The 21,321-nt window shown below is 43.3% G+C and overlaps 1 protein-coding gene across 2 annotated transcripts in view; it reads left to right on the top strand.

The window, feature by feature from the left end:
* The window catches only part of SPTBN1 (spectrin beta, non-erythrocytic 1), a gene marked incomplete at both ends in the record, with an annotated part of 142,883 nt that overhangs the window by 95,206 nt on the left and 26,356 nt on the right, over positions 1-21,321 (top strand). For both annotated transcript variants that reach the window (XM_084235787.1, XM_084235788.1), the window contains 11 exons: positions 1,653-1,765; positions 2,510-2,697; positions 3,704-3,821; positions 5,104-5,262; positions 5,924-6,226; positions 7,907-8,060; positions 8,735-9,605; positions 9,696-9,833; positions 10,649-11,405; positions 12,055-12,257; positions 17,386-17,476. In XM_084235787.1, the coding sequence (XP_084091913.1) occupies positions 1,653-1,765; positions 2,510-2,697; positions 3,704-3,821; positions 5,104-5,262; positions 5,924-6,226; positions 7,907-8,060; positions 8,735-9,605; positions 9,696-9,833; positions 10,649-11,405; positions 12,055-12,257; positions 17,386-17,476 (3,095 nt within the window). The remainder of the gene's footprint in view (positions 1-1,652; positions 1,766-2,509; positions 2,698-3,703; positions 3,822-5,103; positions 5,263-5,923; positions 6,227-7,906; positions 8,061-8,734; positions 9,606-9,695; positions 9,834-10,648; positions 11,406-12,054; positions 12,258-17,385; positions 17,477-21,321) is intronic.

Here is a 21,321-nt window from a genome sequence, read left to right as displayed (position 1 = left end):
TAGAAGGTGCTTGTAAAAAGCATATTGAAAAGGAGCCCAAATTATTAAGGGCCATCCTGTGCGTTCCTGGTCTATCCCAAGTTGATTACTTCGCGTGAATATTGGCTGTCTTCACTCATTTGCTATCTGACTCAATAAATATTTATTGGCTACCCAACAAGACAACACATTAGGAATTTGGTAGGCATAATTGTGCAGAGCTTACTAAGACCAGCTTACTAAGACCAGCTTAGTGAGCTTCTGAGTTTGTGAGTGACTTAGTCTTATGAGAGAAATGAAGCCTGCATAAATAATTACCTGGCAGAATATGCGCTGTGGTCCATAGAAATGAGGTCCTGAAGAGAACAGAGGAGAGAGACATTAATTGCAGCTGTAGGGATCAGAAGTTGGAGTGGTATGTTGGAGTGGTAACTTTTGAGTGAGGCCTGGAAGGATAGGAAGAAGGCTGGGGAAGGCCATCTCAGGCAAAGGAAAGTTGTGAATAAAGGGAAGGAATACTGGAATTGTGCAGTGTGTTTGGGGAATGGTGACTAGTCTGGTTTTGCTGAAATACATAGTGTCTAAGAAGAAATAGAAGGCAATAGAATTGGAAGTTTTTGACATAATGCTTGGTGCTTAGAAGAGCTCAATAAATAGTAAGTGGAAGGAAGGGAAGAAAAGTCATGGCAAATTCTAGAGACCACAGGGCATTTTCGAGTAATTTTGAACTAAGAGGAAATATGTTCACAGCTGTGCTTCTGGAAGATCAGCTTGGTGCCATTTGTAATGTGAATTAGGTATTAGGGAAACTATTTGCAGTACCCATTGCTTTGAAGCGTGAATGACAAGATAAGGATTCCATAAATAGAATCATCCAGACTCCCAACTTGGTGAAGTGGGTATGGATAACAAGTAAATAAAGATGTCCCACAACTGAGTGGGAGAAAATCTGGTGCCATTGACAGAAATAAAGATTTGGAAAGAAATGGGCCCCCCTGGTAGTTCAAGGGATTAAGTTGCAGCACTATGAAGCTAGCCACTATAGCATGAGTTCCGCAGCCACTGTAGCATGAGTTCGATCCCTGGCCAGAGGGGTGACCCACATGGCACAGCAGACCTCTCCTGCCTTACCCACTGCTCCCGTCAGTAGTATATTTCAGTCAGTCTGCCTGTTCTGCTCTCCACTCTGTCTCTGGTGAATCCTCTCATCACCCCCCCACACCTCTGGCCTGCACCCCAACTCTTACATGCATAAATGAATAAATCTTAAAAAAAAAAAAGATTTGGGAAGCACAAGCCCATCTCAGGGAGGTGGCAATAGGCAGTGAGATAAACATGGTGTGTCTGGGAGCCAGCCACCTTGCTTAGAATTCTGACTGAATTCTTAACTGTGTTCTTCATCTCTCTGTAGTTGTTTTGCATGTGGTTTGCCTTCTTGGCTCCTGAGATGCTTTAGGAAGGGCCATGTCTGAAAAGATTTTTATGTTCTATTATAACAGTAGAAGGAATTTATGAATATTCATGTAACAGAAGAGTCAGTGGAACAGTTTCATCCCCATTATCCTTGTAATTAATGCACTAATGACAGAACTCTTGGGTACAAAAAAATAAAGGTGTGTGTTGTTCTGCTACCTGTGAGCAATAGACTGAACTGAATCTTTCCCGGATTATAGATATCAGTGTGGACCACCCTGATGAGAAGTCCATCATCACTTATGTGGTGACTTATTACCACTACTTCTCTAAGATGAAGGCCTTGGCTGTTGAAGGAAAACGAATTGGAAAGGTAAGTTCACTCTAGTTTTATAAGTCATGAGACGCAGTTATGGTTCATGTCTTAATGTACAGCCACCGAGCACCTTGTTCTCCCTCTAACTCATAAATTCAGCCACTAGAAGCTTGTGGTAGACTTCTTTACATGGTAGGGAAAAGTAAGCCTGTTTATCCTGAAGAGTATCAGGAGGTCAGAGGGCTTACCTAAGAAGGGATTTGAGGGAGATCTCAAACCAGAAACACACTCTCCTCATCTTACCAGAAAATTCTGTCATTGAAAGTCCCGCTGAGTTGGCTGGTGTCATGGGCGTGAGTCCTACTTTTCCTTAGGTGGAAAGCCACAGTTAGGATGTCTTTATTTCTCACTTGACTGGCATTCACCTGCCCTGTTTTTTAAGACACTTCAGACCAGGTGACGTTATCTTGGGATGGGATCAACCAAAATGAAGCCCTTTCTTATTTATCTGGGAATTTTGGCATTTAGGCTGCAGGAGCCATTCAGCATCACAGACCCTGAACCTTGTGTCAGGAAGCTACAGAACTGTTACAGTTGAGTCAGGCTGTCATTGCTCGCTAATAATAGCCACAGAGTCTGAGTACCTGTTAATAAATGGTTCCTGAGTTTAGTGCCAAAGTTGAATAGAACTGTTTCAAAGCCAGTGCACTGAGTCTGCATTTAATCCCATATAGTTGCAGCCGTGTTTCCTTACATAGTGATATGATCTTGCTTTTCCATTTTTCTAACTGTTGTTCACAGGTGCTTGACAATGCTATTGAAACTGAAAAAATGATTGAAAAGTATGAATCACTTGCCTCTGACCTTCTGGAGTGGATTGAACAAACCATCATTATTTTGAACAATCGCAAATTTGCCAATTCACTGGTCGGGGTTCAACAACAACTTCAGGCATTCAACACTTACCGCACTGTGGAGAAACCACCCAAGTAAGACACCAGTTGAAATGCATTGCCATTAATATGCGGAGAGCGAGATCTACAGCCGCAGACCTGTTTTCTGATCTGTGTTATCTCCTCTCTCAGTGCCTCTCAGCAGTGACTTGTCTTGTTCCTATCATCTGATTGTGAGTGCTCAGATTTATTACAAATCATACCCTCTGTGATCTCTTTCCAGTACAAATGCTGGAATACGTGAAGTGCGTGATATGTGAGAATTCTAAGAAATGATACAAGTTTCATGTCCTTATCTAAACCTTTTGTGTCTAATATGTTTCTGAATTCCATAATTTTTTAGATTTTAGAAAATAGCACAGTACATATATATTAAAGACTCAAGGTAGGTGTAAGGCAATAACCCATAATCAAGCCCACTAATAAATCTGTCATGAAATACAGATACATTATGGTGCATAAAGATAATAGTTTTATCAGTTCATTTCAGGTTTCACTGGCCCCCTGTGTTTGACTTTTCACATCTTAAAATTCATAATTGCTGATTAAGGATTGTAGATCTTCTCTTTTGCTTATTACAGTTTGAAAGTCTTCGTTTTTTCTGAAAACTCTATCCAATTATGAATTCCTTGCAAAGGCCTCTGAAACCCATTGAAAATGATGTTAGATAGTCATGTGGAATAGTCCTTGTTGTATACCTTCAGCTCTTGCTTTCTGAAGGAAGTAAGTCTTTAGTCCAAGACTTAAGGTCTAAACTTTGATTGAGATGATTAGCAGAAGACTAGTAGTATAAATCTCAGTAATAGAAACAGCCACAGAAAAATTCCACAGTTGGGCATATTTTGAGGTCTGTGATTCTCAAAAACTAACCCACTGAGGTTTCTTTAACATTTATTTTACATAAATCAGACCAGAGATAAATGGCTTTTAAAATTGCTTGGCTGTGTGAATATTTTTTTTCCCTCTGAAGCAAATGAATTCTTCCCTTTCAAGGAATAAAATACAGTAAGTGATGTTTATGTCTGTTCTTCTCTGTGCTTAGATTTACAGAGAAGGGGAACTTGGAAGTGCTACTTTTCACTATCCAGAGCAAGATGAGGGCCAACAATCAAAAGGTCTACATGCCCCGGGAGGGGAAGCTCATCTCTGACATTAACAAGGTAAAGCCGATTCTTCTGGTCTCCCGTTTGGACCTTTGACCTTTTCTAGGTCACTTCTCAATCACTGGGTCTTGGATGCTAAGAGGACAAGATACTGGAAAGGCCTATCCCTGCCTGCTAAGTGGATAAGTGGAAGCTGTTGCTTGGATGTTGGCAAAGGATCCAGTGAACTCTTCTGGTGGATCAGTCTATTGGAGGTTGGGTGGGATGCTAGATTTTATCAAACCAGCCCTGGTGCAGCCTGTTAACCATGTTACTCTGATAAATGTTTAGTTTACCTTATCTGTCTGAAACAGTTGACTCAAGCAACTTTAAATTGCAGAAAAGAGTACTGGAAACCTTATTTTGTGTATCTGGAGCCCCAATCTCTAGAGGTTGAGCCTTAAGACTTTGGCTCCTTCCATCACAGAAGATATCAAACAATTTGTTAGCCTGTTATGTCTGAAATTACAGACTTTCACCTTAAGCTTTATTTCCAAGTAGAAATTTTATATATATACACATGTTGATTTTCACTGCTGCATACCAGATGTTAGGTTACTAAATACATAAATAGGGCCTCCCCAGTGGTGCAGCAGGTTGAGCACCACACTGTGAAGCTTTCTGCAGCCTCTGCAGCATGGGTTTGATTCCCTGCCGGCCAGGGAGAAACACATGGCGCGGCAGACCTCTCCTGATCTGCCCGCTGCTCCTCTCAGCAGTGTCTTTGGTCCGTCTACCTGTTCTGCTCCCCCCCCTCTGTCTCTTATGAATTCTTTCACCCTCCTGCACCCCTGACCTTACCCCAGTTCTTATATAAATAAATAAATCTTAAAAAAAAGAAAACAAATATTAATTGAAAAAATTTTTCAAAAATGTAGAACCGTTGGTCGGTTATACACATTTAGATTCATTTAAGTGGGTTTTTAAAAATATGAAGTAAGATTTAAATTCATAGAAATGAATTTAATGTGCATAGCCGATCTGGGTTTTGGGGAAAAACCTCAAAGAAAAGTAACTTTTTATGATCAGAGCTGTTGATGATGATTTATAATTTAGTTATATTGCTCCATGTCTGTCTATACTTCTGGGTTTTCCAAATACAACACAAGTTCTTCAGATGCAGATAGGGGAGCGTATTCCCATGAGACTAAACTGAGAGAGCACTTTTTTTCTCACAACATAAGAGTCAGTGGGATTTCCCTGAGTTATTGGGTCTTTTTGAGAAATACTAGCTGTTAACTGTTGCCAAGGTTGGTTCTTTGAACATGATAGGAAACTGCTTTTTCCCTTTTCTCTCTAGGCCTGGGAAAGACTGGAAAAAGCGGAACACGAAAGAGAACTGGCTCTGCGAAATGAGCTCATAAGACAGGAGAAACTGGAACAGCTTGCCCGCAGATTCGATCGCAAGGCAGCAATGAGAGAGACGTGGCTGAGCGAAAACCAGCGTCTGGTGTCTCAGGTTCTGCTCAACACATTGTTAGAGAAGCTGCCCCTGGGTGATCTAGAAGTGTAGACCATGCACAGGGACCACAGGCCAGCTGCTGGTCAGCATCCAGTGTTCTGAAACATGCTGTCAACTTGTCATGCCTACTTCCCATGAGGAGGATGTTTATCATATCTAATAAACTTTCTCTTCTATTTATCTAACTTTTCATAAATTTGGAAACAGCTCAAGCAAAGTTTGTTTAGAGACAATGCGTGTATGTCATGAACCACTCACATTTATATAATTTTTTTAAAAATTTCCTCTTTCCCTCAATCTTTGACCAACTAATTCTTCAAGACAGATGAGTGGTCTTGAAAGAAAGAAAAATGACTTTTCACTACTTGGCTTAGCATGAACTGTCAGCTGGTCCTATGTCAGGTGCTAGGTAGGAGCTGAACCCCTCTGTAAAATGAAAAGTAGCTGAGTTGCCTTGGGAAAGGCAGACATACTACTGAAGCACATGATTCTAAGCATCCTATCGAGGGCCAGACCAGCAAGGATGTGGTCCCAGAGTTTGTGTTTGGCTTTGTACACCAAAAATTAAGGTGTGTGCACAGGTGTCCACCTCCGTTCTCTGTTTCTTACTTCCTATTGGATGGCTCTTTTATTTTGTTTTTATTCCACCTCTCTGTAGGACAACTTTGGGTTTGACCTTCCTGCAGTCGAGGCTGCCACGAAAAAGCATGAGGCCATTGAGACAGACATTGCTGCCTACGAGGAGCGTGTGCAGGCTGTGGTAGCCGTGGCCAGGGAGCTCGAGGCTGAGAACTACCATGACATCAAGCGCATCACAGCGAGGAAGGATAATGTCATTCGGCTCTGGGAATACCTGCTGGAACTGCTCAGGGCCCGGAGGCAGCGTCTGGAGATGAACCTGGGACTGCAGAAGATATTCCAGGAAATGCTTTACATTATGGACTGGATGGATGAAATGAAGGTAAATTGGAAGGAGGTCAGAACCGATCCATCAGACCTTTTCTGAGACACAACTGCTCACTTCTCATCATGCAGGTGTATACCCTGTCTAACTGTGGACTCTGTAAAGCCAGAGAAGGGATATGTTACCCATGGGAAGATTGCTAACACATGCGTTAAAGGAGTTTGTGAAGTGGGAGAGTTAGCTAATGAACTTTCTGTAGCTGGAGCTCTAACTTAGATACAATACACTGTAGAGAATCAAATTGTGGTTTTCTGTATTTTTAATTCTTTAGAATTGAACTTGCTTCCCATTTCATTGATTTCTGTGCAAATGGCTCTAGTTTGGGGAGGACTGAGTGCAAAAACGTGCACATAGCATAGGATAAGGACTGCTTGGAAATGGCTGCCATTACTGATTTGTGCTTCTTCCCCTTCTGTTACTGACAGCTGAGCACAGAGTTTCAGGCTTTCCCTTCACCCAGAGAGAGCCTGCCATTGTGCCAAGCTTTGGGCATGTTCATGCTCTGTGATGCAGGCACTGGGAAGCTCATCCATGACAAGTAGCTCCCCACCTGGAAGGCATTTGGCCTCATAGCAATGACAAAGCCATCCCAATTTGCAGGCAGCGCTGTGAAGCCTCTTTTATCTTGGTACCCATGTATTCACAAGCCTGACCATGCAGAGGATTTCCCTCCTGGGTTGTAAGCCCTTGTCTTCTGCTCCCCTCTTGAACTGTTTGTGGCAGAGGGGCAAGGTCATGTGATAGTATGAATTTTCCCTCTTAATGGCCCAGGTTTATGATATTCTCAGGTATGGTCTATCTTGACCTCTTAAAATCTAGCAAAGGATCTAGCTTTGGATTTTATAAATCATGCACATTGTAATTCAGGTTGAGCCGTACACATCCTCAGAAGTAATTGTGAAGTAGAAATTCCATCTGGAGAGGATGTGGGAAGAGGTCTCCAAAACTGACAAATGGAAGAAAGAAAAGAAAATGTTAGTGGAATCTAACTTTAAACCAAAGACATTTCCTGGAGCTCACAAAACATGACAGCTAGCTGACCCTGCTCCCTTATTGGTTGAAGCTATAGGTTGTAAGCTTTTCAGTTAGATTCTTCTGCCCTTGACTGTGTCAGTATTGCAGAGGTGTGCCAATAGCTGTGAGCTTAGGAAAGCATCTGTGTAAGGGACTAGCAGCTTCTAGGAGTCTGTGTTTTGCCATGAAATGAATTGATTGCCTTCATCAGCAGTTGTTGGTGCGGCAGTTTCCTTGTGGAGCTGCAGTTTACATTGGGCTGGGAACTCCATGTTCAGGGCTGTCAGAAGAGGAAGAAGCACAAATCGGCACTGGCAGCCGTTTCCGACCAGTCCCATCCTATGATACGTGCATGTATTATTGTTCCCCTCCCTCCCTTTTTCCTTATCTTTCTTTACTTTTTTCCCTGTTCTGTATTTGTTAGTGTAGTTTGGGCTTGCTTATCCCCAGATAGATGATTCTTAGTTTAGTATCTCTCTCCTGATGCAAGCTTTCAGGCTTGTTGCACTCTGATTTGCTCTTCATTGTTTCCCTTTAGATAGGGGAAGACTGGCCAAAGGTGGGTGCAGGTTGGCTGCTATCTCTCAGCTTGTCCAGAGATCCTGAGCCACTAGAGTCAGGGTCATATTTACAGATGTCCTCTCTGTTGCCCCCTGTGCACAGGTGCTACTACTGTCTCAGGACTACGGCAAACACTTGCTGGGCGTGGAAGACCTGCTACAGAAGCATGCCCTTGTTGAAGCCGACATTGGCATCCAGGCAGAGCGCGTGAGAGGTGTCAATGCCTCCGCCCAGAAATTTGCAACAGACGGGGAAGGTGAGACTGGACTACCCCAGGCATTACCTCTAGCCACCAGAGATGCATCTTACTGAAGTTGCTGAGTGTGTGTGCCAGGGGGGCTTTAGAAGTGACTGCGCCATTGTAGGTTCCCAGCAGTTTGTCTGCTGCCATGACAGGGATACAGCAGATTCCATGTAGTTGCCTGCTGGGCATTTTTAACTGTTGTGTAACTCTTAAGTGAACATGTCTTTGCCTCAAATACTGCGATGTTTTTTGGTTTTGAGGGATTTGATTTGCCAGACCACACCCAACGGACCACATACCATCAGCCTGGCATGCTGCTCAAGCATCTCATGCCTTGCACACCTGTCTGTATCTCTGTTGAAAGGGTGTTTGGAAAGATGTGGTTTGTAGCTTATATTTTAGATACATTTATATGCAGCTGCCTCCTTTCATATGAATTATGTGTTTCTTGGTTCATAAGTGATCACCTGTGCTAAGGGCAAAAAAAAAAAAAAAGTTCTTATGATTGCCCTTCTCTTCCAGTCAGGATCCTAGATGGTGCTGTGTTGCCTCTTAATGTGGTCCTCACTTAGAACTGAACTGGCAACCCAGCAGGAAGAACGTGGGGTATAGTTTGCTGCCGGCAGAGGAGCCAGAGCCTGTGCTAAATTATCATACACCCACGTTCTTTCCTTGGTACTAAACAGGTTACAAGCCCTGCGACCCCCAGGTGATCCGAGACCGCGTGGCCCACATGGAGTTCTGCTACCAAGAACTCTGCCAGCTGGCAGCTGAGCGCCGGGCCCGTCTGGAAGAGTCCCGTCGTCTCTGGAAGTTCTTCTGGGAGATGGCAGAAGAAGAAGGCTGGATACGGGAGAAGGAGAAGATCCTGTCCTCTGACGATTATGGGAAAGACCTCACCAGTGTCATACGCCTGCTCAGCAAGCACCGAGCATTTGAGGATGAGATGAGTGGCCGCAGCAGTCACTTTGAGCAGGCCATAAAAGAAGGTGAAGACATGATTGCAGAGGACCACTTCGGGTCAGAGAAAATCCGAGAGAGGATTATTTACATCCGGGAGCAGTGGGCCAACCTAGAGCAGCTCTCCGCCATCCGGAAAAAACGCCTGGAGGAAGCCTCACTGTTGCACCAGTTCCAGGCGGATGCTGATGACATCGATGCTTGGATGCTGGACATCCTCAAGATTGTCTCCAGCAACGACGTGGGCCATGACGAGTACTCCACACAGTCCCTAGTCAAGAAACACAAGGACGTGGCGGAGGAGATCGCCAACTATAGGCCCACTATCGACACTCTGCACGAGCAAGCCAGTGCCCTCCCCCAGGAACATGCAGAGTCTCCAGAAGTGAGGGGCAGGCTCTCGGGCATCGAGGAGCGGTACAAGGAGGTGGCAGAGCTGACACGGTTGAGGAAGCAGGCGCTGCAGGATACCCTGGCCCTGTACAAGATGTTCAGTGAGGCTGATGCCTGTGAGCTCTGGATCGATGAGAAGGAGCAGTGGCTCAACAACATGCAGATCCCAGAGAAGCTGGAGGACCTGGAGGTCATCCAGCACAGGTGAGCAAGGATAGTGCTGGGGATGCCGGCCCACCCTGCTTTATCTCTAGAGACCAAAGAGGTGACAACACTGTGGAATTGCCTTTTCAGATTTGAGAGCCTGGAACCCGAAATGAACAACCAAGCTTCCCGGGTGGCAGTGGTGAATCAGATTGCGCGACAGCTCATGCACAGCGGCCACCCGAGTGAGAAGGAAATCAAAGCCCAGCAGGACAAACTCAACACGAGGTATGCATGAGACCGGCAGTGTGCTGGCTCCCTGTGTGTGGGGCCTGTGGGGATGCGGTCACTTATGAGCCTTGCTGTCAGGAATTTCCTGCATGGGGTCACTGGCACCATGGTGCTGATGTCATGGCATTGGCATCTGCCTTGCGCCATACCCTGGTTTTGTAAGAAGTGTCTCAGGTGACATCATTTGGGGCAGCCTGGCACCTTCCCCTCCCCACATCAGAAGGCAGGGCCTTGTAATTCTTGTGCCCACTGTAGTGGATCCTGGTGACATCAGGGTGGCACCTGTGCTGTGTGTCCCTATTTTAATAATTTCTGAAACAGAATTTTAACGTGTTTGAGACAGTTGGCCAATGGAAGTTTTGATTACCAGGGCAGACCTTTGTCCCAATCTTATCTTTCTGTTGAGTAAACACTTGAGTAGGCAGTGGTAGCAAGCTGGCTGCAGTTCTAAAGGTTACTGTCAGTCTTTGAATTTGGAAAATGATCATTAGGTGCAGTTCAGAGATGAGTAAGAAGCGTATGGCAGGCATGAATTACTGGATTCATGGGGGGATGGTGGGAGGATTGTATTGTCACAACTCATGGTGGAGCTATTTAACAAGTCCCTTTCCGTGTCTGGCTTTTTCCAGATTGTATTGTATCCCTGAGCTGTTTTAATGATATTTGGTATCCACATATAGACTGTGATTTTCCAAAAAGTGTGCAGTGAAAACAAAAGTGGAAGGGGGTAATGGCAGCTTTGACTGTCACTATTAATTCCATGAACTAGCCTCTTCTTCACCCTGCTCTCTCAATTGCCCCTGCACTTACAGGTGGAGTCAGTTCAGAGAACTGGTCGACCGAAAGAAGGATGCCCTTCTCTCTGCTCTGAGCATCCAGAACTACCACCTCGAGTGTAATGAAACCAAATCCTGGATTCGAGAAAAGACCAAGGTGATTGAATCCACACAGGACCTGGGCAATGACCTGGCTGGTGTTATGGCCCTGCAGCGCAAACTGACCGGCATGGAGCGGGACTTGGTGGCCATCGAGGCAAAGTTGAGCGATCTGCAGAAGGAGGCAGAGAAGCTCGAGTCCGAGCACCCTGACCAGGCTCACGCCATCCTGTCTCGGCTGGCTGAGATTAGCGACGTTTGGGAAGAGATGAAGACCACCCTGAAGAACCGTGAGGCCTCTCTGGGGGAGGCCAGCAAGCTGCAGCAGTTCCTGCGGGACCTGGACGACTTCCAGTCCTGGCTCTCTAGGACCCAGACGGCCATTGCCTCTGAAGACATGCCCAACACCCTAACCGAGGCAGAGAAGCTGCTCACTCAGCACGAGAACATCAAAAATGAGATTGACAACTACGAGGAGGACTACCAGAAGATGAGGGATATGGGTGAGATGGTCACCCAGGGACAGACCGACGCCCAATACATGTTTCTGCGACAGCGGCTACAGGCCTTGGACACTGGATGGAATGAGCTACACAAAATGTGGGAGAACAGGCAAAATCTTCTCTCCCAATCCCATGCCTACCAGCAGTTCCTTCGGGATACAAAGCAAGCCGAAGCCTTTCTTAACAACCAGGTAATCTTCGGCGTTCATTCCTGTTAAAGCAGGCCCTGGTCACCTTCTCAGACATTCTGACCAAGGGCTGCTGGTTTAAGCCCTACCTGTATGAAATTAGGATAACTTGAACCCCTGATTTATAAGGGATTGAACTCAACACAATCCAGGGAACATAAATGAAGATTTCTCAGACGCTCTCCTACTTCTCAAATTACAGCTCTATTTCAACTACTGTGGAGGATTTCTTACATTTCTAACGTGTCCTCATAGTAGCAATAAAGTTGGCAGTATTCTGTGAGATAGTGATCCAGTCCGTGAGGATGGAGGGTTAACAGTTTGTTTTGATTAATGGCGCTGTCTTCCTTGCTCTGAAAGAATCACCTAATGACACTAGGCTGAAGTTAGAGAAACAAAAATAGTAAAGAATGGTCACCAACCCAGGGTTGTTAATCTGTCTCAAAGGAATTTGAAGGGTATGTTGTTGCTGACTTCTTGGGCATATGAAAGGACCCTTATGGCTGATTCACCAAGCTTTACTTTCATCACATTATTTTGGGGAAAAATTTAGAGCATTTGACTACTTAGGAAAGCAAGTGTCTTCATTATTCTCACTGAGTCCAATTTCACAAAGTCTCATCCTGTTGAATTTTTCCCTCTTTTCAACAAGGAGTATGTTTTGGCCCATACTGAAATGCCCACCACCTTGGAAGGTGCCGAAGCGGCTATTAAAAAACAGGAGGATTTCATGACCACTATGGATGCCAATGAGGAGAAGATCAATGCTGTTGTGGAGACTGGCCGGAGACTGGTGAGTGATGGAAACATCAACTCGGATCGCATCCAGGAAAAAGTGGACTCCATTGATGACAGGTATGGTGGTGTGAAGGGAACAGTGCACTCTGGGATTCTGAAGCATCTCAATCATTGGCAGAGTCCTTGGGACTCTGCTCAGGATTATGGGGTGGGACACAGCCACTAGGGAAATTGAATCTATCCATCACAGTTAATCAGTGAGCAGCGAGCACATGGCCACCTGAGAAACGTGAATCTTCTTGTAAGACACGTACAAATATCCACAAAAGAAAGCCTGAGGAACCAAACTGATCCTCCACCAAAAACTTAAAAGGATTACAATGCTGAGTAGCAGTGAGATATTGCCATGTCCTTAAAGAGTTAACACACATCATGTCACCCAGTGGGACCCTGAAACCCAAGCCTACATTCACCTTCATCCACATAGACTCCTCTGAAGCCTGTCAGGAGGGAGTGAGGAGGAGAGGCTGGTGTGTGTGTTCTGAATATCTGTCAGAGGCACAAAGGACCATTATCAGGCCTTTCTTAGAAAATTGGCTTGGATAATACTATAAGATCTTCTTCATGATGAAAGAAGAGGCCCTTTTGCTCTTCTGCCAAGGCATCTCCAAGATTGGATGCTCCTATTATTTATTTATATATTATTTATTTATTGATTTGCAGTTCTGGAAGATTTTTCTCCCTGGTTGAAGGTCACTGTACTCTGTTTGACCCTCACCCCTCATCCTCCTCCTGCCTTAATTATTACTAAGGTGGGAAGTCAGGGCAACTCCAGGTTAGCATGCACAAGAGTAGGCCAGCCATTGCTGTCTAGGTCTGACCGTTGTGGGTCAGTTATTAGCCTCCTGGTCCAACCAATCTCTGGCCCCAGTTTGTGTTGAATTTAAGGTTTTATTGTAAGACTGAAGCCATCAATAAATGAGCTCTTCCTCAAGACTTCTCCTCTGACCTCCTAGTGCAAGGAGAGGCAAGAATCTGCAGAGACCATTTCCTTGCTTACCATATCTGAGAATGTCTCTTGAGTCCTAGGACCTTGTTGTAGATTAATTTTTTGTGCGTGGGATAGAAGGGGAAATTACTCTTTTCCCCATAAAGATTCAGCTCCTGGCACTAGTACTTCTGATCTGTCTTTTGCACTGATTCAGAGCCTAAACAATATGTTCTAAAGGTGATACTGTGGAATAGGACATAATTTATATTAATGATATTTTCGTGTCTGTTATTCCTGAAGCAACTACAAAATACACTCAAAAAAACCTTCACTGAATCCTTAAATGAATATACGAAACAAGGATCAGGCAAGGCATTCTCAAAGTAAAGAAATAGACCTTATTTTTTAATATTAAAGCTCTCATTGTTTTGTAAGTACAGTGCCCCACACTCCCCTGTGTTAGACACGCACATAATGGGTTCCTGAAGGCAGGCCTGCCTGTTATGGACATGCGCGCTCAGGCAGGCGTGCAACCGCCTGGCAGCTCCCTCCGTGTATTCACAGGTCCCTTGTTGCGGCAGCTGTGCAGGGCTGTTGGAAGCAGGTGATGTTGTCAAGACCGAGACTCCTGAATATGAGGGAGCGTTTCAGCAGTCCTCAGTTGTAGCTTAGCCTTCCTTTTGCCTTTAACTATAGTTCCAGAGCTCTTTAGGATTTGTCTGATTTTAGAAGAGATAGAAAAAGGTTCCTATACTACTGATAACTGTAAGGTGGAATCAGGAGGGTGCTTTCCAGTGATCTGCCCGCGGGCTTTCTTACATTCCTCTCTGGTGGTAATAATTCTGGTTTCATTTCAATATCCCTGGGGGCCCTAAGTATGAAACAGACCCTGCCCCCAAGAGGATATGAGACGGTTATAGAAATAACACATCTGAGTTCCAAGCATTGTAAGGAGATAAGCTAAGTACATATCAAAACCTGCAAGATCTAATCCCATCCAGAAAATTTCTGGTGGGTTTGTAAAGCTATTCTCATGGAATGCAAAATTGTTATAATGTACTGACATCCTGGAAATCTTGTCAATCACCTCTGAGTTTGTAGAAATGAAAGTACACTAAAACAAAGACTCTCAGAAGATGTGGGTGGAGATCAAACGACCTTTAAAGTGCTTGTGACTGGGTGGAAAGAAGCCTGCTGTCCAAGCCAGCCCCCAGGGAAGTGTTGAGCTTCCTGGCTTAAAGGAAAATTCCAGCCACCACACAGTCTTGGGAGAGAAAGGAACACTCTCCAACATCATAAAGACAGACTTGATCCTTTCTTATATGGGGGATGAGCTTAAAAATTACCAACCTGTTTTACTCAGGTTCCTTACTTTTCACCAGAACCAGAGTTAAACTCAGCATCTGCTCCATGTGATGAGGGAGCTTTGAGTTTTATTATAGGAGAGATGAGAGGTGGAAATAAAGCAAGGGATATAGCCTTGCAATTAACAGGAAACACTGGGTAGCTATGGGAAGCTATTAAAATTAAATCTGTGCGCCTCCCCTGGTGGCGCAGCAGTTGAGCGCTGGGCTGTGAGGCTGCCCGCAGCCTCTGCAGCGCCGGTTTGTTCCTGACCCTGCCTTAAAATTTTTTGAGTTTTACTTCCCATGAATGATACTGGTTGCCAGTAGTAAACAGTTAAACCACATTAGCTTCTCTTGAGGGTTTTCTGAGTCAACAGTAGTCTCAGCTGCCCTAATAGCAGTTTTTACTTGCGAGCACATCCTTCATGGGCCATTGTCATGCCCTCTCGTAGGTCTGTGTCCTTTAGACATGAAGCCCTAATCACCCTTGACCTTTCTCTTCCTCTTGGTCCCACTATAAGAAGATTCCCAGGGCACAAAAATTAGCTAGGCATGCACAAGACTCGAATATATAAGATCTGTGTTCAAGACTGCCTAGTTTTATTTCTTGCATAGTAAATCTTCTCAGAGTTTGACATTTCATCTCAGTTATTCCCATCATTTCAGGGAAGTTTTTATCACTTAGTTTTGTCACTTAGGCGAGTTTCAAGCACGCCTGTTGTAACTGCCATTGTCTTTGTCTCTCCCTTAGCACTGTTACCTCCTTCATGAGAAGGAAATGTGGTCTTTTATTCAAGTTTTATTTAAGGACTTTGAGTAAAGACAGGGCTCTTGTATTTTGTGACTAAATGCCAACTCAAATGACTTCCATTGCAGAGGACTTTAAAAACTCTTTACAAATAGTAGTTGGAATTAGAAGGTAGGGGACTTGAAGAAATTTTCTTTACATTTTTCCCCACCAGTGTTTTTAATTTTTTTTTTAATAGGGGCATGTTTTTATTTATTTGTTTGTTTGTTTGCTTTGTTTATACATGCACTGGGTACAGTCAGAAGCGCGGGAGGGTGAGAGAATTCACCAGAGCCAGAGTGGGGAGCAGAGCAGGCAGAAGGACCGAAGTACACTGCTGAGAGGAGCAGCGGGCGGCAGGGGAGGTCTGCGCGCCATGTGGGACCCTCCTCTGGTGGCCGGGGAGCAGCCGGGGATCGAACCGGTGCCTCAGAGGCCGCGGGCAGTTTCCCAACCGAGCGCTCAACCGCTGTGCCACCGGGGAGGCCCCCCCACCAGTGTTTTTAAATGATTAATTCCTTTAGCCAAAATTCAGTTAACAGATTAAAAAAAAAATCTGGAGTCTGAGGAAAGATAACAATGAAGTAAAGAAACTTTGGCCTTTATTATTTTGTTGTTGTTATACAAGCAACAGAATGTGTAAATGGCACCTTTACTCTTACCCCTAGCACATGCCATTGTAGTTTTGTCTTTCTAATCTATATATACCTTGGGAGTATTGAATCGTGGATAAGCTCTTACCATTGAACAATACAGAAATACTTTCCTATTTTTGCATTTTGGCTAAGTGATAAAAACTTTCCTGAAACTAGGGAACACCTTTCAACTACAAAATGTTTTAAGTCTTTGTATGTATCTAATATATACCTGACAGTGTTATTCCTGTTTTGTAGTCACTGGTATCTGTAGGGGCAGAGTTTTCTGGGCAGATGAGAGCTGCCATTGTCACTCATTTTGCCCCAACTCACTAAGACCCATGTGACACACAGCATCACAGTAAGATCATTATTACTCCTGAGGAGGGTTCCTGAAAGGTCAGTTAGCAGCAGGTGCCTTACTGAATTGCATTCTTGGCACTTTGAAATCAGAGTTGTGTTCTTCCTCGCCCCTGCCATAGATTCTAGCAGGATGGTACATGAGACTTTGCCTAGGCATGTGCAGTAAGAAATTGCTTTGAAAGCAGAATAAAACCCCAGAGTGCCTCATTTGCACTCTGTTCCTTTGCCCCTCATAACACCTTGCACTTTGGCTGGCTGCCTGGCTTTGGTTGCTCTAGAATATTGGGAAAGCCATACTATGGCAGTGCTGCTTGATTCTCAGGGACATAGCTCTCCTCCATTATAGTGACCCATGTAGATAAAGGCCGTCACACTCACAGTAGTTAAAGCTCTCACATGGCTATTTTTCATAGACTCTGGTGGAGACCATAAGCCATTGGGCATGTGGATCTTCCAGTGAGTTCTGACACCGCCGGTGTGAGCCAAGAAACCCTATGTACAGCATTGCAGCTGGTACACAAACACCCTGCTCCTTCCACTTCGTTCACCAAGTTTAGCAGTTTTATGCTAACCTTCTTTAAACCTTGGTTACCCTTATCTATTAATATAAAGTAAGATTGAATAGGTACATAGTCTCATAGGTCAAAAATAGTTCTTTCTTGGCTTATTATTGTTTAGGTGAATTTTTCTCAAAGTGGCAATCTGTTTACCAGGAATCATTCATTTAAAGCTGTTTATGTGCTTACATATTTCTTAGCCAGGTACCTGTCCAATCACCCAGTTAAGAGTTTCTTGAAAGTAAGTTTCAAATTTCTCCACAGTGCCAAAGATGGGGACTTGCACACAGTATGTGCTCAAATGTTTTTCCCCCTTGCAGAAGATTAGGAAGCAATGACTACATCCTTGGCCTACTCTGTGGTTTAGACGGGTATTTTGGTCTCTTTTGAATGACTTACTCATTTGGAACATGCACAACTCTCGTTTCCTTGACATAACTGAGAACTGTAAGCAAACTGTTTGCAACATATATATAGAAACCCAGGCAAAAAATTGAATTATAAATTCTGCATTTCAGCAGTCTCTACTTCCTTTTTAAAAATTATTTTTATTATTGTTACAACAGACATAGGAAGAATCGTGAGGCAGCCAGTGAGCTGCTGATGAGATTGAAGGACAACAGGGATCTTCAGAAATTCCTGCAAGATTGTCAGGAGGTATGTCTTGTTTTTAACCCCACCCTTTCTGATTGCTAACAGCAGCCAGCAAGTATTTGGCAGAAGTGTACCTAGAGCTAGAAAATTAATTGAGGTCTGAAATTTGGATCATTTGTAATTTGCAATTGAGGCAATATGGCACCTTACCAGTTTCCCAGCCTGCAAGCTGCCACTGAAGAGTAAAGAGGTGATCATAACCCAGAATGTTATAACCTAGAATAGTGCTGTCTGCTATAGTAGACATTAGCCACATGTGACTATTTCATTTAAATTAAATAAGAGTGTAGTTCCTCTGTTGAACAGTTGTATTTTCACTGCTCAGTAGGCAACTGTGATCAGTGGCTGCTGTATAGACAACAAAGAGATAGAATGTTTCCATCATGTATAAAGTTCTATTGGACAGCAATATCCTCAGATATTCCATAACCTACTTAAACTATTTAAAACATTTAATGGCATGGAAGGAAAGAACAAAAAGAAACTGGAACTGTCTACTGTAGGTAAGAAGCAGGCATTTAATACTGCAAACTGAATTTCTTATTCACTCATGACTTTAAAATAGCCATCTTTCAAACTCCATAGGTATGTATCTAACATGCCAAGAGCGTTACTCCTTATTTAAAACTCCCAAGTTTTAACATGTGGTATTAATCTGATGATTCTCCTCCTATCTCATGCTCCCCTGATACTTGTATAAACAAACTTGCAAAACTAAAGTTGACCAGAAAAAAAATGGAGTTTCTGCAAACAAGTTGGGGGGAAAAAAAAAATTTAACTACTCATGTGAGTTCACAAGCACTTCATATTTCTCTGTATACCAAACAATGGTGAGACTTATTCCTCTCTGGTTTATTAGACTAAGTCTCTTCAGAGGCAAGAATGGGATAAAGAGTATTCACGTGAAACAACAGGGCTCTTGGAGGGGTGAGGAGTGGGGGCAATGGGGACGAGAACAAGTCATGTGCTAAAGAATACAACTTAAGCCATCACTGACACCTTGCATGTAAATGTGTGGCTGTGTTAAAAGAAATAGGACTTTACTAACAGTTGTGTTAGATTGTGACGGAAGCTGTCCTTCAAAGTCCAGAAACTGCTGTCTTACTATGAATCTTGCAGAATGCTCCAACAGCTAAAACCTGAGAAGGAATATCACTAAACTGTGTGGGCTTTTAGCAGCACATTGATGAATCTGGGACTCAGGGCTTTGCCTGGAGCCAGATAACCTAAGATGGCAGTGCCTCATCGCAGTGTTAATAACCCATTGAATAGAATGCTCACTTAAAGAGGCATTCATGTCCCTGGAGACAGGGCATAAAGGAAAGTAATGGAATCTAAAGATAGCTGTGTAGAGTTGCATATTGTACTACAGTGAATACCAAGTGGCCCCTTAGCATTTGAGAGTTAACTATAAATGAGTCTGAACTGTAAATGAATCAAGAGACATTTGCAGACTTCACTGTGGCTTCCACAGATTGGCAGTCCAGATATTACTTTGATGTTTACCTTGAAGTACCATCAATGGCTTGTTTTAACTTCAGGCTAGTGTTTCAATTTTTTGTTGTTATTGTTTGTTTTTTTGCGGGTGCAGGGGAGGGAATTCATTGGGTTTCCATACTCTTGTTGAAAGGACATGATAATGAAATAAAATTCATCTACCAGACTGTGGTAAAACCTAGGCTAAATTTGAGAAAATAATGCCTAAGACCAGGAAATGGGGGAGGACCATCTAGAGAAACCCAGATGAAATTTTCAGCATACAATTTTTCATTTACATAAGTTTTGATTCATAGATACATGTAGAAAAAAATAAGTAGATAAAACAGTAGTCCTTCCCAACAGAGTCACAGGAAATACTGAGTCTTGATAGATCTTTATGTCTTTATTAATGGCTTGTTCCAAATTAGTATCTTTAGTAACAAGGGGTTTCACTCCTTAATAACAGACCAGAATATTAGACATGCCCAGAGGACTGGATCCTATGTGATTTCACTTCCAAGCACTAAGACAGGTTTTGGGTGGTGGGAGATTTGTGGGACTTCTTGTGATTGTATGCCAAACCTCCCTGGCTTATCCTTTCTTTCCAGAGCCTCATTAAAAGATAGTACAGCTCCATTATCTGTGGATTGTGACGGTTGTCCTACATCCATGTGTAGTTGGCACATTTGGTAATGATAGAATTTAGTTCAGGTTTGGAGACTTCAAAGTTATATCTTTGACTGTAAACATTCTCATTGTACAGCTTCATTAAAAATGTGCCCCCTTTTACAGCCATAATCTGTTAAGAATGGAGTTTGTGTATGGACCAACTCTACATTGAGATATAAATAAATCTACTTACTATGCTAATAGATACTTAAGGAGCATCCAGAGGTCAGATTTAATACCATTATTGGCTGCTGATAGTGTTCAAGGTCTAGGAAAGGCAAGGATTTGTCTGTTTGTCACACTCCCTTCCTCATGGGTGCCTTGCTACAGGAGGCATGCATTATGAAATCTTCGGTTGTTGCCACCCTCCCCCTTACAAATACTCTTAGTTGAGGATAACTATTGCAACAACAGTAGTGGGAATGAGCAGAAACCCATCTATTTATTCCCAGTTATAGAAGGAATCCTTTAAAGAGCTCCATAATTTTCATCGTGTTAATGTGATATCCTGATACGTGAGTGATTTAAGAAGTACTGCTTTTCCTTTTTACTTCCTCACACTCTACCTCTTGTTTTCTGAAATGAAATTCTTCCAGGAGAGCAGTATAACTAGACATGTGTGGCATAGCAATGGTGATTTCAGTGCTTTGCGTTAGCTGAATTCAATTATCAAAGCATTTTTCCTATCCAGTTCCAATCTGCATAGTTCTTTTTTGCAGAAAATGAGTATATTCTTAAATGACCTTTGAAAGTCTGTACAGATTACAACTGTAGCTCTTGATTCCAGAATGCCTGTGAAGGCCTGTTGATCTAGCAAGTTCCATAGATCCATTTCATTGTATTTTATAGCATGGTGCTTTTTCTGTGGGTTGATGTGTTCAGCAAAAAGCAGTTTTGTTTATAAGCCTGATATTTTTTTCTTCTAACCTCCTTTAGGTAGGTGGTTATGAATAGCAAAAAATTGTGAACGTCCTCGGCACTTTAATGCCTTCTGTTGTATTTGATGTTTGTGTGTGTGTGTGTGTGAGAGAGAGAGAGAGAGAGAGAGAGAGAGAGAGAGAGAGAGAGAGAGCGCATTGTCTTCTGTTGTATTTGGGGTGTGTTTGTAGAAATATTGGAGAAAGTTTACCATTTGGTTTCCTTTTAAATTCATTTCTCAGATTGAGTTAAAGGTTGTAGCATTTCAGATTTTAGCTACTTGGAAGACTGGAAAATAGGTGATTCTTTTAAAGTAGGAAATTAATTTAGCATTTCCGTTGTATAATAAATCTGTGGTCAAAGAAACTTTTTGAAATTTACTGGATTTTCTCCTCAAGAAAAAAGGCGATCAAAGACCTCGCTGCCTTTTGCTTTCTATCCTTGGTCCCTCTGACGTGATGGGTGAATAGCCTGAGAATGGTAGAAACATTGCTTGGAAGGTCTTCACCCATGTTCTGAGCTGGGGTGCTCCAGTGACCCCCTACCCTGCTTGATATAATTTCCAAAGACAGATTTTCTATTGTTTAAGCAAATGTATGGAGAATCCTTTCCCAGGAGCAGCCCAGAGCGCAAGTGACTAGCCTGGGCAATGTTGATTCTATAGGGTGTCTTATTGTTATAGGACAGGGAGAGGGGCAGCCCAAACCCTGCAAACCTGCCTGTTCTAAATGGGTTCTGCCATCCGCCGCATCAACACAAAACATATGAGACTTTAATGGGAA

The sequence above is a fragment of the Talpa europaea genome, assembly GCF_964194135.1.
Source record: "Talpa europaea genome assembly, chromosome: 6".
In the NCBI taxonomy this organism is placed as follows: domain Eukaryota; kingdom Metazoa; phylum Chordata; class Mammalia; order Eulipotyphla; family Talpidae; genus Talpa; species Talpa europaea.
Note: the sequence above shows the minus strand (reverse complement) of the source record. Positions and strands in the feature narration are given on the sequence as shown.